The following is a 16,360-nucleotide window of genomic DNA, read 5'->3' as shown; positions in this document are numbered from 1 at the left end:
CTGTCTGAGATCGACTGAATCATTAAGACCTGGAGTTGGTGAGAAGGATGAAGACTTCTAACCGTGAGTCCCTGTATATTGCCCCCATGGCTTGTGATCTAATGAGACATGATAGGAGTGAGGAACTTTTTATTTTATTTGCTGGGTACACTCCAATGAGGGTGGGCAATGAGGGAAGGTGATTTATTGGCCTCAAACTATGACTTCCAGTGAACTTTGTTAATTCTAGGTTTGTATTCTCCCTCCCTGTAGTGGCGGTTTTTCATCACTCTTTCTCAATTAATCAGAGACAAGTGCACGCTATGATCTAGTAGTCACGCAGTTCAGAGCCCCTCTCATGCAAGGGATTTTTCTGTGGCCTTTTTTTCCATTAATCATTGAGGGAAGTCTGTATATCCCTGGAAGGGGATATTAAGGGTTACAATGTACTCCTTGTGTGGGGTTTAATTTTTTAATTATCCCTTATTTGTAGAGGTAAATTCAGCGTTTTTAAGTGGCCAATGTTTTTTTTAATTCCTGTTTGGGGAAAGTATTTCTAGACTTAACAATCCTTTCCTAAGTCTTAGAGTGTGTAACTTTTTTCTGCATGGAGGCAGATGGTTATGTATCTGTGGATAGCAGGTTAACCAGTCTTATGATTCTTATAGGCTCAATATTTATGGCTGTTTTATGTTATTGTTTTTATCAATGTTATAGCCTCTCTTTTTGTAAGGAGCTTATTTCGCAGCTGTTATTGTGCAGTGAATTTAAGCGCCTGTTATTTGTGACGGAAATGGACATTTGCTTCTGGCCATTATGCCGGTTAATTGTTTCCTCCTTCTGCTATCCTAGATCACAGCAAGGTGATCGTTTTACATGGAAGGTTTCTAAAGGCGGAGTTGTGTAGACTTCTTTCTTTATGGAGGGAATGCATTGAGTGAATCGCCATTGTTGGTGGTTCTTATAGCGCTTATATTGTGTGTCTTTCCATCTAGAGACAATGTCAGCCTGCTCTGTGTATCGCTACTATGGTTTTTTTTTATGTATATTATGGTGCAGTTTATGTACACTGAAAGAATGGACACTTTGTGGGTGGGGCCTAATTCAATTTCAATGTTAAGTGTACACTCTCTAACCCCTGTTTGTGGTGATCACAGTGTGTGCCTTTTCTTTGTTATGCCTTGCGGGCTTAGTGTTTGGGGTCTCCAGTAAGAGACTTTATGTATCTACAGCAATGACCCTGTTGTATTTACACAGTCAATCTTTTTTCTGTTATGATAGTGTGTCAATGTTTAGGATCTTTATCCTAGCACAACAGCTGTAAATATTATGAGCTGCAATTTTAAGTGATATGTTTTTATACTTTCTATCATGGTGATTCATAATAGACACAGAGCTTCATTTTGAATGGGGTGTTTCAAAATTCTGCTCTATTACTTGCCTATCAGTCTCTATTTATTTAATGTTAATTTTCACATTTCTTATGTGTTTTATCGTTATCATGGAGACTGAGTGTTTTTGCTCAATACCTTTTTGCATTTATACAGTAAATTGTTTTACTGTTTTGCAGCAGGCTCCATTTGAGCTGATGCATGTTGTTGAGTTGATATAAAGTTGTTATCTTGGAAGGTTTTGTTTCTCCTTGCTATTTCTTCCACTCGCAGAGTTTTCAGCTCTGCAGTGTGATTCCCCGTACCTTATTTTTCATGCGGATATGGCAGTCCTTTGTACTAATTTGGGGTTTCTCCCTAAGGTAGTGTCGAATCAAAACATTAATCAGGAAATTGTAGTTCCTTCTTTTTGTCCTAACCTTCTTCTCATAAGGAACGTCTTTTGCATAACTTGGATGTGGTGCATGCGCTAAAATTTTACCTTCAACTACTAAAGATTTTCGACAATCTTCTGCCCTGTTTTTTGTTTTCTCTGGAAAGCGTAAGTGTCAGAAGGCTCTTCTACTACTGTAATGCTTCTATCATAGCCTGTCATATATCACAGCCTGTCATAAATGACATCATGGCTCCTCCTATTTTTCAGCCTATTTAAACATCAAATCTCAAACTATCATTGCTTGATTATTTTGTTCGCATAGAGTGTAGTTGTTACTGCACCTGCTTGCTCTAGGACAACTTCCTGTGATTACTTCCTGTTTCCAGTTCAAGTCAAGCCTCTGCAGTATCAGGATCTCTTCACTAACTGAAGCTGCTTCTCATTATTATTATTATTATTATTATTATTATTATTATTATACTTTATTTATTAAGCGCCAACATATTCCGCAGTGCTGACCATGCATACAATTCATTTAAATAAAACAATACAAGACTTGTAAGATACAGGACAAAATTTACAAACACATACAGGAGGGATTGAGGGCCCTATTCACGTGGGAACTTACAATCTACTTACAATTCTCCTTTCACTAGAACTTACAATTCTCCTTTCACTAGAATTCAGCTCACAGATCCTCTGCATGCTTCCTCTCATAGCTGATCATTACTGAATCTCCTTCTGCTAATTAGAAGCAATCTCTCTCTAAAGTTAATCCGGATCCTTTTCTGTGTAAAGCTCTCACAGCAGCTGTTTATTACCTGCATTTTTAAGGACTACAACTAACCGCAAGTATTTTCATTTCATACAATGAACTGTGCTAACATTAATTGTCTTCATTGAATATCTTGCTACTAATTAATTGTTGCAAACTGAAGTTAAAGTTTGTTACTGATTCAAACTGCACCGCTTATTATTTCAACCTTAAGAAAAGGAACTATATTTATTTCTCTAACTAAAGGTTTAAATTGTTTAATCATTTCTAAACTAACCTAATTGGGAACTTTTTGCACAAAATGGATTGTGATATCTTTTTCTTGTACATATTTGCCTTTTTGATTACAATAATCTTTGGTCTGCCTCATTTTTACAGCAAGATTAATTTAAAAAAGGTTACTAAGTAATTCACTTATCCTGCTTTTCAGTTTAATCAGGATAATCTAATTCCTTAGCTGTTCTCAGGTGCTGCTGGAAGCTGAGAATACTTATATATTAACTGCAATATTAATTAACCCACTGATTCATTATTAACCTCTGGGTATCAAATATTGCTACAAAACCATATTTGTATTTACTAAGATCAAACTCTTACAACTACTCTTTCCCTCTGGTAAAGAAGTATGATTCATTTTGCTTATGAGACTGCTGGACAGCAACCTCCTGAGAAAATTATGGCTCATTTCACTAGGGTTTTTTCCTCTTCTTGGGTTTTCAAGAATGAAGCTTCTGTGGAGCAGATTTGCAAGGCGGCATCATGGTTCTCTTTGCATACTTTTTCCAAATTCTATAAATTTGATACTTTTGCCTCTGAGACCTCTTTTGGGAGAAAGGTTATTCAATCAGTGGTGCCTTCTGTTTAAGTCCTCCTGCCTTGTTCTCTCTCCCTGTTCATTCAGTATACTCTAGCTTGGGCATTGGTTCCCACTAGTAATTGGAATGACACTGTGGACTCTCCATGTCATAGGAAAGAAAACAAAATGTATGCTTACCTGATAAATTTCTTTTTTTTTCATTAAAATTTGGCAGTTTTCTTGAGTAAACCTCAGGCACCTGTTCACCTTTGTGTTTCTTCTTTTTCCTTCGGCTGAATGACTGGGGATTATGGGTAAGGGAAGTTACACTTAACAGCTTTGCTGGGGTGCTCTTTGCCTCCTCCTGCTAGCCAGGAGTTGAATATTCCACTAGTAATTGGAATGACGTCATGGACTCTCCATGTTCGGAAAGAATGAAATTTATCAGGTAAGCATACATTTTGTTTTTGCAAGCCCAAGACCCCTTAAATAGCCCCTAAATGTTTCATTTACTTTGTATGTTGTGGCTAATTATGGATAGATATAATGGAGCTCCTTCACACATAACCTATCAATGTGCAACATTAGTAGGGTCAGAATTATGCATTCCATGGAATGCAACCAAACCTCTCTGGGGGAAATGGAAGTAGGCAAAATAAATAATGTAAGAGTCCTGTTTTTGTTTTGTTTTTTGTAATACATAATTTAACATTTTATGGGCAAAAATGTTGAGCTTAATGCCCCCTTAGCATTTGATTGATAGGTTTTAATATGAAAAGTGTTGGTCATATAAAATATTTTTGTTATAGTTTTATGTTAATTGTGACTCTTAATTCTCACCAGAGTACAGTGAATATTCCTGTGATTCTGATATAAACCCATGTGGAGATGATGCATACTGTAATAACACAAAAGCGCCTGCTTTTTGCCAGTGCAATGCAGGATTCCAGAGAAACTTGCAAAACAAGCAATGTGAAGGTAAGTTCCTTTACGGTATGCTAAACAAGACTACATTAGGATGTTTAAAACCTGTTTTCATTGTAAAAGTTGTGTACATTAAGAGATTATCTGCCTACCAAAACGATGCAATATGCTTTTGGGAAAAAGCAACTCTTTCATGCATAAATGACTAAGACTGGATCACCTTATATAGTGATATATTGTGTATATGTATATGAACATATATACAGTATATACTGTATGTATATGTGTGTGTGTATAAGTATATTAATTTTGTTAAAGACTATCTATTAAGCATGTACTTTCCCTAATATGCTTCATAAATGTATAATTGAATTAGTGTAAAACAAAAAGAGTATATTTCAAAAATGCATGTTCATAAACAGAATTAAATATTGCTTAAATAATGTTATATTAATGCTTAATGGTACATGATACCCAAATGTTGTAATGGTACATGATACCCAAATGTTGTAATGGTACATGATACCCATAGCTGTAAAAAGCTGACTAGAAAATATCACCTAAACATCTTTATGTAAAAAAGGAAGATATTTTACCTCAAATTCCACACCCTACTGTGACTTTAAGCAGCCAGTCAGGACTTGCAAGGGAGTGTGCATCTGGTATGTGCAGGCACAGTCATGTTATTTTCCTATTCAGTTTAAGAAAGCTCTATGAAATCTCATGAGATTTCACTGAAATCTCATGAGATCACAGCAAAGGCAAAACATTACCTCAGCACATTACTTTCTGCTGGGCAACAGCTGAAGTATAACTGTTTACACATCAGTTAGTCTGGTGAGCTGAAGAAATTGTGCGTTAAAATATCTTCCTTTTTTTACATAAAGATGCTCAGGTGATATTTTCTTGTCAGCTTTTTACTGTTATGCTGCATCACTGTCAAGTACTTTAAAGGGACATAATACTCATATGCTAAAGGGATAGAAAGGACAAAATTAAAATGTACGTGGGAGTATTTTAATTAGTAGAAACATTTTTTGCAATAGACTTTCTGGTAAATGTTATTGCTGTTTTTTATTTTTTGTAGCATGTGCACTCATGCTCTAAGAGCCGTGTATTACTATGCAAGCTCAGAGAGTTGTCCTTGGTGTTTATTGTGTCTGTGGGTACATAATTTATGTCATACAAGGTGTAGTGTTTGAATAAAGGTGCAAGGGCGCTCACAGCATCTTACTAGAAACATTTTGCTAATGGAAGTATATTGCAAAAATTATTCTTTACATTTTAACTATTTTAGAACATATTTTAGCCTTTTCATCTTGATTACTATATTTTCTTGCCTGTAAGCAGATGTGGCAGATTATCTTAATTTGATAGGGATCCTATCAGTTTAAAATTCTTCTGTGCTTTAGATAAAATTACGTTGCCCTCACACTAAAAAGGAAACTGTCATAGTTAATCAATCAGGGCATAAGCAGATGGGCTTTCTATTCCGTATTGGTATCACTTTAAATCAGCCTATGGATAAAATCAGCACATCTAGGGGCATATTTATCAAGCGCCGTACGGAGCTTGATGCCCTGTGTTTCCGGTGAGCCTGAAGGCTTTAAAGACTGCTGCTCCATAACCTGTCCGCCTGCTCTGAGGTGGCGGACAGAAATCGCCACAAATCAACCCGATCAAATACGATCGGGTTGATTGACACCCCCTGCTAGTGGCCGATTGGCTGCAAATCTGCAGGGGGCGGCATTGCACCAGCAGTTCACCAGAACTGCTGGTGCAATGATAAATGCCGTCAGCGTATGCTGTCAGCATTTATCGATGTGCAGCAGACATGATCCGTCAATATCGGATCATGTCCGCTCGCACCATGATAAATAGGCCCCCTAGGCTCATTTTAACTATTATAACAGTTATCTGGGATAGCTTGTTTATTAATTATTTTTTTTCTAAAAGTCACATATCAGTGCTTGTGCTGACAAGTCATTAACCACTAAAGACCTGTAATTTCAGGTAGTGTTACTAAGTATAGGTGGTTTCAATAAATAATGTTATTTAACACACCCTAATAGATTAATGTAGAATTTAGATTTATCTGTATATTAGGACTGAAATTGTGTGTCCAAGACATACAAACATGAACACACATTTAGCAAGGCCTGTGCAATAAAGTTTCCCTTCAAGGCCTTTGATGCATTAATCTGCTTTGAGAATTCAACATTGACACAAACAAATGCTTGGGTGGCCCTAAAACTAATAACACAAGAGCAGGGCTTGTCAGTCATAACAAATGAGTCCAGGATGCTTGACAACCACAAAATCTGAGGTTGCAGACAGGTTGATAAGGCACTGTTGCTTATTAAATTTCAGACTGCAGCAACATACAGACAAATATTTGTAATTTTAACTCCCAAAAAACCTCTCCTACAAAATGTGCCCTAACTTTAAGTTGAGATTAAGCTGCAAATGCGTCTTAACCTGTCTGCAAACATCCTATATATACATCCTATATATATATATATATACACACACACACAAATATACTGTATATCCAAATATCCAAATATACTGTTGTATATTCTAGTTGGGGATACAGCTGATTTAATTTTAGGCATTTCCAGTCACTGAGAGTGCCTACAAATCTGCCAAATAAATATCATCATATGGTCCAAAGTTACACTCACCTTTATAGCATAGTTTTAACATTAAACAGTCCAGAATATTTTAACTGTAGCTTTTTTTTAAATCCTCTTTTTATCAAACATCATTGTATCATTTCTCCTGTTAAGTGTGGTCAGTCCACGGGTCATCATTACTTCTGGGATATTAACTCCTCCCCAACAGGAAGTGCAAGAGGATTTTAGCCGGCGTAGTTAAGATCATTTTGCTGTTCTCGGCCATCTGAGGAGTGAGGTAAACTTCAGATCAGGGGACAGCGGGCAGGTTCACCTGCAATGAGGTATGTAGCAGCATATTATTTTCTGAGGAATGGAATTGACTGAGAAAATACTGCCAATACCGATATAATGTAAGTTCAGCCTTAAATGCAGTAGTAGCAACTGGTATCAGGATGTCATGTATGTATATTTACATTTCAGTATTCTGGGGAATGGTACTTCACTGGGATAATACTGTATGCATAATTTTTTTTTAGCCTAACTTGCAGTGGGAACGACTAGCAACAGGCTTTCTAATGACACTTCATTTATTGATGTTAAACGTTTTGCTGGCATGTTAAATCGTTTAATTATCTGAGGTACTGGGTGAAAAATTGTTTTGGGCACTGTTTTTTTCCACTTGGCGGTAGTTTTATTTAATTTAAGACAGTTTACTGATCTCCCTCACTGATGTGTGTGAGGGGGAGGGGCCTATTTTGGCGCTTTTGCTACGCATCAGAAATTCAGTCACAAGTCTGTTTTCTTCCCTGCATGATCCGGTTCGTCTCTACAGAGCTCAAGGGTCTTCAAAAGTTATTTTGAGGGAGGTAATCACTCACAGCAGACCTGTGAGATTGTGCTTTGACTGTGATAAAAAACATTTTTATTATGTACTTTTTTTCTGCTATGTAAGGGTTTGTTATTCATTACTATGGGAGCAATCCTTTGCTAAATTGTGTTTTTACCGGAAAGAATCTGAATTTATAATTTCTCCGGTTCATTGTTATTCAACTGTCATAACTTTTTTTTCTGTGCTTCTTAAAGGCACAGTACGTTTTTTCATATTACTTGTAAATTGAGTTGAAAAGTATTTCCAAGTCTGCTAGTTTATTGCTAGTGTGTTAAACATGTCTGACTCAGAGGAATATCTCTGTGCTATATGTGCTAAAGCCAAAGTGGAGCCCAATAGAAATTTATGTACTAATTGCATTGATGCTACTTTAAATAAAAGTCAATCTGTACAAATTGAACATCATTCACCAAACAACGAGGGGAAAGTTATGCCGACTAACTTGCCTCACGTGTCAGTACCTGCATCTCCCGCTCGGGTGGTGCGTGATATTGTAATGCCGAGTACTTCAGGGCGGCCATTACAAATCACATTACAGGACATGGCTAATGTTATGACTGAAGTTTTGTCTAAATTACCAGAACTTAGAGGTAAGCGTGATCACTCTGGGATGAGAACAGAGTGCGCTGATAATATTAGGGCCATGTCAGATACTGCGTCACAGTATGCAGAACATGAGGACGGAGAGCTTCAATCTGCAGGTGACGGTTCTGATCCCAATAGAGTGGATTCAGACATTTCTAACTTTAAGTTTAAGCTGGAAAACCTCCGTGTACTGCTAGGGGAGGTATTAGCGGCTCTGAATGATTGTAACACCGTTGCAATCCCAGAGAAATTATGTAGGCTGGATAGATACTATGCGGTACCGGCAAGTACTGACGTATTTCCTATACCTAAGAGGCTTACAGAGATAATTACTAAGGAGTGGGATAGGCCCGGTGTACCCTTTTCCCCCCCTCCTGTATTTAGAAAAATGTTCCCAATAGACGCCACCACACGGGACTTATGGCAGACGGTCCCTAAGGTGGAGGGAACGGTTTCTACTCTGGCTAAGCGTACCACTATCCCAGTGGAGGATAGCTGTGCCTTTTCAGATCCAATGGATAAAAAATTAGAGGGTTACCTTAAGAAAATGTTTGTGCAACAAGGTTTTATATTGCAACCCCTTGCATGTATTGCGTCTGTCACGGCCGCGGCCGCTTTTTGGTCCGAGTCTCTGGAAGAGACTCTTGACTCAATGACTATAGATGAGATTTCAAACAAGCTTAAAACTCTCTTAAGCTAGCTAATTCATTTGTTTCAGATGCCGTAGTACATTTAACTAAACTTACGGCTAAGAATTCCGGATTCGCCATTCAGGCACGCAGAACACTGTGGCTAAAATCCTGGTCAGCTGACGTTACTTCTAAATCTAAATTACTTAACATACCTTTCAAAGGGCAGACCTTATTCGGGCCCGGTTTGAAAGAAATTATCGCTGACATTACTGGAGGTAAGGGCCATGCTCTACCTCAAGACAGAGCCAAACCTAGGGCTAGACAGTCTAATTTTCGTTCCTTTCGTAATTTCAAGGCAGGAGCAGCATCAACTTCCTCTGCACCAAAACAGGAAGGAGCTGCTGCTCACTACAGACAAGGCTGGAGACCCAACCAGTTCTGGAACAAGGGCAAGCAGGCCAGAAAACCTGCTGCTGCCCCTAAGACAGCATGAAGTGAGGGCCCCCGATCCGGGAACGGATCTAGTGGGGGGCAGACTTTCTCTCTTCGCCCAGGCTTGGGCAAGAGATGTCCAGGATCCCTGGGCGTTAGAGATCATATCTCAGGGATATCTTCTGGACTTCAAATCCTCTCCCCCAAAAGGGAGATTTCATCTGTCAAGGTTGTCAACAAACCAAATAAAGAAAGAGGCGTTTCTACGCTGTGTACAAGATCTTTTTCTAATGTGAGTGATCCATCCGGTTCCGCGGTCGGAACACGGACAGGGGTTTTACTCAAATCTGTTTGTGGTTCCCAAGAAATAGGGAACCTTCAGACCAATCTTGGATTTAAAGATCCTAAACAAATTCCTAAGAGTTCCATCGTTCAAAATGGAAACTATTCGGACAATCCTACCCATGATCCAAAAGGGTCAGTACATGACCACAGTGGATTTAAAGGATGCTTACCTTCACATACCGATTCACAAAGATCATTACCGGTATCTAAGGTTTGCCTTCCTAGACAGGCATTACCAGTTTGTAGCTCTTCCATTCGGATTGGCTACGGCTCCAAGAATCTTCACAAAGGTTCTGGGTGCTCTTCTGGCGGTACTAAGACCGCGAGGGATTTCGGTAGCTCCGTACCTAGACGACATTCTGATACAAGCTTCAAGCTTTCAAACTGCCAAGTCTCATACAGAGTTAGTACTGGCATTTCTAAGGTCGCATGGATGGAAGGTGAACGAAAAGAAGAGTTCTCTCTTTCCACTCACAAGAGTTCCCTTCTTGGGGACTCTTATAGATTCTGTAGAAATGAAGATTTACCTGACAGAAGACAGGTTAACAAAGCTTCAAAATGCATGCCGTGTCCTTCATTCCATTCAACACCCGTCAGTAGCTCAATGCATGGAGGTGATCGGCTTAATGGTAGCGGCAATGGACATAGTACCCTTTGTCCCCTACTCTGAATCTGGATCAAGAGACCAGAAATTCTCTTCTATGGTGGCTTTCTCGGCCACATCTGTCCAGGGGGATGCCATTCAGCAGGCCGGATTGGACAATTGTAACAACAGACGCCAGCCTACTAGGTTGGGGCGCTGTCTGGAATTCTCTGAAGGCTCAGGGATCATGGACTCAGGAGGAGAGTCTCCTGCCTATAAACATTCTGGAATTGAGAGCAGTTCTCAATGCTCTTCTGGCTTGGCCCCAGTTAACAACTCGGGGGTTCATCAGGTTTCAGTCGGACAACATCACGACTGTAGCTTACATCAACCATCAAGGAGGGACAAGAAGCTCCCTAGCGATGATGGAAGTATCAAAGATAATTCGCTGGGCAGAGTTTCACTCTTGCCACCTGTCAGTAATCCACATCCCGGGAGTGGAGAACTGGGAGGCGGATTTCCTAAGTCGTCAGACTTTTCATCCGGGGGAGTGGGAACTTCATCCGGAGGTCTTTGCCCAAATACTTCGACGTTGGGGCAAACCAGAGATAGATCTCATGGCGTCTCGACAGAACGCCAAGCTTCCTTGTTACGGGTCCAGATCCAGGGATCCGGGAGCGGTCCTGATAGATGCTTAAACAGCACCTTGGACCTTCGGGATGGCTTATGTGTTTCCACCCTTCCCGATGCTTCCTCGATTGATTGCCAAAATCAAACAGGAGAGAGCATCGGTGATTCTTATAGCGCCTGCGTGGCCACGCAGGACCTGGTATGCAGACCTAGTGGACATGTCATCCTGTCCACCTTGGTCTCTGCCTCTGAGACAGGACCTTCTAATTCAGGGTCCTTTCAAACATCAAAATCTAATTTCTCTGAAGCTGACTGCTTGGAAATTGAACGCTTGATTTTATCAAAGCATGGTTTTTTCAGTTATTGATACCTTAATACAGGCTAGGAAGCCTGTTACCAGAAAGATTTACCATAAAATATGGCGTAAATACTTACATTGGTGCGAATCCAAGAGTTACTCATGGAGTAAAGTTAGGATTCCTAGGATATTATCCTTTCTACAAGAAGGTTTAGAAAAGGGTTTATCTGCTAGTTCCTTAAAGGGACAGATCTCAGCTCTGTCCATTCTTTTACACAAGCGTCTGTCAGAAGTTCCAGACGTTCAGGCTTTTTGCCAGGCTTTGGCCAGGATTAAGCCTGTGTTTAAAACTGTTGCTCCACCATGGAGCTTAAATTTAGTTCTTAACGTTTTACAGGGTGTTCCGTTTGAACCCCTTCATTCCATTGATATCAAGCTGTTATCTTGGAAAGTTCTGTTTTTAATGGCTATTTCCTCAGCTCGGAGAGTCTCTGAGTTATCTGCTTTACATTGTGATTCTCCTTATCTGATTTTTCATTCAGACAAGGTAGTTCTGCGTACTAAACCTGGGTTCTTACCTAAGGTGGTCACTAACAGGAATATCAATCAAGAGATTGTTGTTCCATCCTTGTGTCCTAATCCTTCTTCAAAGAAGGAACGTCTTCTACACAATCTGGATGTAGTCCGTGCTCTGAAATTTTATTTACAGGCAACTAAAGATTTTCAACAAACGTCTTCCCTGTTTGTCGTATATTCTGGTCAGAGGAGAGGTCAAAAAGCTTCTGCTACCTCTCTCTTTTTGGCTTCGTAGCATAATACGTTTAGCTTATGAGACTGCTGGACAGCAGCCTCCTGAAAGAATTACAGCTCATTCTACTAGAGCTGTGGCTTCCACTTGGGCCTTTAAGAATGAGGCCTCTGTTGAACAGATTTGCAAGGCTGCAACTTGGTCTTCTCTTCATACTTTTTCCAAATTTTACAAATTTGACACTTTTGCTTCTTCGGAGGCTGTTTTTGGGAGAAAGGTTCTTCAGGCAGTGGTTCCTTCCGTATAAGATCCTGCCTGTCCCTCCCGTCATCCGTGTACTTTAGCTTTGGTATTGGTATCCCAGAAGTAATGATGACCCGTGGACTGACCACACTTAACAGGAGAAAACATAATTTATGCTTACCTGATAAATTCCTTTCTCCTGTAGTGTGGTCAGTCCACGGCCCGCCCTGTTTTTTATGGCAGGTCTAAATTTTTAAATTGTACTCCAGTCACCACTGCACCCTTTAGCTTCTCCTTTCTCGTTGGTTCTCGGTCGAATGACTGGGTGTGACGTAGAGGGGAGGAGCTATATAGCAGCTCTGCTGGGTGATCCTCTTGCACTTCCTGTTGGGGAGGAGTTAATATCCCAGAAGTAATGATGACCCGTGGACTGACCACACTACAGGAGAAAGGAATTTATCAGGTAAGCATAAATTATGTTTTTTTGCGACCATAATAACTTGATTTTAGACTTATAAGTAATTTATGTCTAAAGAATGAGTTTTTATAACTCTGACATTTTACCCTGCTTTCTGTCAAATAAGTTATGTTTTTTTCTTCTTTTTCTGACCTCACGTTGGGTATTTGAAATGTAAATGCTACACAGTGATTTATTAAAGGTCAGATTACAAGTGGCACACTAAATAACTTCTTTGCTCACACACTAACTACGCTCAAATAAATTTTTTACCACGGTCAGGTTAGCACATGTAGTACAAGTTGAAAGTAAAAAGCATGCATACAAAAATCCAATGTACGCTAACTTCAGGACTTCCGATATCACAACTGCACTAACTTCTCCCTGTATACTGTTATCGCCCATGCGCTAACCCGACACCTTGTTTGACAAACTACACTAAATCTGAAGTGGGTTATGAATACTTTACATTCCAATGTTCTTCATATAAAAGAAAAAAAAATATATATATATATATGTGTGTGTGTGTGTGTGTATTTGTGTGTGTGTGTATATATATATATATATATATATATATATATATATATATATATATATATATATATATATATATATATATATATATATAAAGTGTCACAATGTTAAACACAAAAAATGTAAAAAGCGAAAATAAAAATGTGCTTATAAATGTGATATAGGTAGCGAATCTGTACCGACCATAAACAAATACTCAGGGTATACAGTCTTTTGGCACAAATTGAGACAGTCCTTTATTGAGGGTAAATCTTTAACAATGATCCTGAAAGGAAAAGAAAGTTGACATAGTGTAAATCCATAAATAATCTGTTATAATATCACACCCAAGTCGATCCTATTCACGTAGGGTTGAGCTACAACTAGCTCTAGGGTAGGCGCTCATCAAGTGAAACTCCTGGTAAAATCGCATACAATTTAATGCAAGATATAAAAACAGACAAACATCACTAAGGTTATAGCAGCTATCGGCACATAGCCACACAACGTGTATGCAAGTCCTTTGATATGGAACTACAAAAACACAGTTGATATCGAGCCTCACCATCTAATAATGTTAACCCCCTCCTGGTGAATAGTATAGTCTGCGTGTATACACCGATGTACGTTTCGTTGACCAAGTTCAGCTTTTTCAAGGCCCAGGCCCTGTGTGATATTATAAAAATTATATATGGATTTACACTATTTCAACTTTATTTTCCTTTGAGGATCATTGTTGAAGATTTACCCTCAAATAATGGACTGTCTCAATTTGAACCAAAGGACTGTATACCGTGAGTATTTGTTACCTATATCACTTTTATAAGCACAATTTTATTTTCACTTTATATATATATATATATATATATATATATATATATCCAATAAATAAATATTGTATATAAAGGAAAATGTGTGTGTGTGTGTGTGTGTGTGTGTGTGTATATATATATATATATATATATATATATATATATATATATATATATATATATATATATATATATATATATATACTATATATAAAATGGACATTATTTTTATTATATATATATATATATAATATAAAAAATGTCCATTTTATATATAATATATATATATATATATATATATATATATATAATAACAAATGGACATTTTTTTATAATATATATATATATATATATATATATATATATATATGCCTTTCCATTCAAACACTTTTCCATATACCATATAACATACTAAGCAAAATTAAAAGTATCTATTTTTATTAAAAAGTGTATATATGTTTGTAATACTTTATTTTAATGTGTTTTGTGCAACTAAAATAATTAACCCTTGCAGTTTACTTCAGGTCTGAAGTCTTGCTAAATATTCTAATGCAGTTTCAGCTTTCACTCAAGCACAAAATATAACTTTCAACTTGTAATAACAATGAAAATAGGCACAGTTGCAATATCAGTTTAAAGTATAGGCTACGCTTGAGCGATGTTTGGTACACTAATCCTTTTTTGGTAAATTCTCTTTAGCATGGACATGTAATATTATAGTTGTGTGCTAATGGTAGCGCAGTCAAGTGAAATTGGTTATAGTGCGTGCAATCATTAGTGTGCCACTTGTAATCTAGCCCCAAACATTTGAAGAGATACCATTATTTATTTATTTTAGGTTTTTTTGTAGAGTGTATAACACTAAAAGTTTTTGTATTTGATATATTTTTTTTTTTTTGATGTGTCAAATCCCAACGTTGCAAGTTATTTTAATAGTCATATTCTTGCAGTTGGATCGGCAATGATAGGAGAAATGAGAAATGTTATCAGGACCGTCTTTAACACAGGGCAAAAGGGGCAGCTGCCCTGGGCCCAGTTTCTGTTGAGGGGCCCAAGAGTCCTAAAAAAAAAATTTTTTTTTTTTATGGTTCATACCAGACTGCTGATGTGACATGGGGAACACACACACATTCAGTCCTAATACTGTCACAGTTCAAAGTACTCTGCTTATATTTTTTTTTAAAACTGTGCCAGACCGTGCCGGTGTCATGTGACATGCCAAGCTAGTGCCATGTGCTGTTTTAGATGTGCACTGTGCAGCACTGAATGCAAAGCCCTAACTCGGCATCCAGCCATTTCCCACTGCATCAGAAAAGGTCCTACTCGGGTTACCGCTGTTACCAGGTAACTGCTCTGGTGGTGGGGATTGTTTCTGGGTAGGGCTGACTGTAGGCGCATGCAGCAGAAAGCTGGAGCGGCAGGCACATGAGGATTTGAGCATCTGTGCAGCTGCATACACTGCTCTCTTCAGTCTTGAGGCTGTGTGACTCATCTCACACTGTATCCATGCAGCCTTGGACAGACAGCATCCAGTCTACTGGTCCCATTAGCCCTGCTCTTTCTGCTGTGGCCCTAAGATCAACTAACTGAAGTTTGTTAGGGGAATAGTGCTTTGTAGAAAGGTGTCAGTGGGAAGAATAAGTGAGTGCACACACGCCCCTCCCCATGCAGCATTGTCTAGTTCAGGATGAGAGGGAACTTGTTCCTAGCAAAGAAGAGACATGTGCTGGTGTGGCTGATGTATAGCGTCATGCTGATACTTCACACATTAATGTAAAGTTTATTTTTATAGTTTTTGTTTTTTCTCTGTCTCAGATTTTACAGCTTCCCATAGTAGTTCTGCTGTTCCAGTCAGTAAACTTTATATTTGTCTGCACCTCCATGATTCCTCCTTTTCCTTGCTTTGCTCCTGTTGGCTGCCCTAAATCTCTTAACCAGCTAACCTCATACCAGAATCACATTCAAAAGAATATTAAATGAATCCACAGTGGAGGAATTTATATATATTTATTTACTTATTAGTACTGCTTAGGTCCAGTTTCACATATTGCAATTTTTTTTTTTTTAAATGATTAGCTCAGCAGTGGATTATCCACTTCTGGGCTAATAATTAAAAAAAAAAAAAAAGAGTTAGTTGTTTTTTGGGATGTTGGAGTGGAGAGCGAAATTGCATGGGGTGGGGCCCAAGAAATTTTTTGCCCAGGGTCCAATCAATATTAAAGACGGCCCTGAATGTTATAAAAAAAACTCACATGGTTCAATTGCATTGTTCAAGGAAGTCTTAGAGTATTTTTGTCTTCACGTTTGTGTTTTACCTTGATTCAAATTTATACA

General features: G+C 38.4%; 1 protein-coding gene across 1 annotated transcript in view; it reads left to right on the top strand.

Moving 5' to 3' along the window:
- The window catches only part of LRP1B (LDL receptor related protein 1B), a 2,715,774-nt gene that overhangs the window by 2,507,921 nt on the left and 191,493 nt on the right, over nt 1-16,360 (top strand). The window contains exon 76 of the mRNA XM_053698264.1: nt 4,161-4,295. Within this exon, the coding sequence (XP_053554239.1) occupies nt 4,161-4,295 (135 nt within the window). The remainder of the gene's footprint in view (nt 1-4,160; nt 4,296-16,360) is intronic.

This window comes from Bombina bombina, chromosome 1 (genome assembly GCF_027579735.1).
Source record: "Bombina bombina isolate aBomBom1 chromosome 1, aBomBom1.pri, whole genome shotgun sequence".
Lineage (NCBI taxonomy): Eukaryota > Metazoa > Chordata > Amphibia > Anura > Bombinatoridae > Bombina > Bombina bombina.
This window is presented reverse-complemented; position numbering and strand designations above follow the sequence as displayed.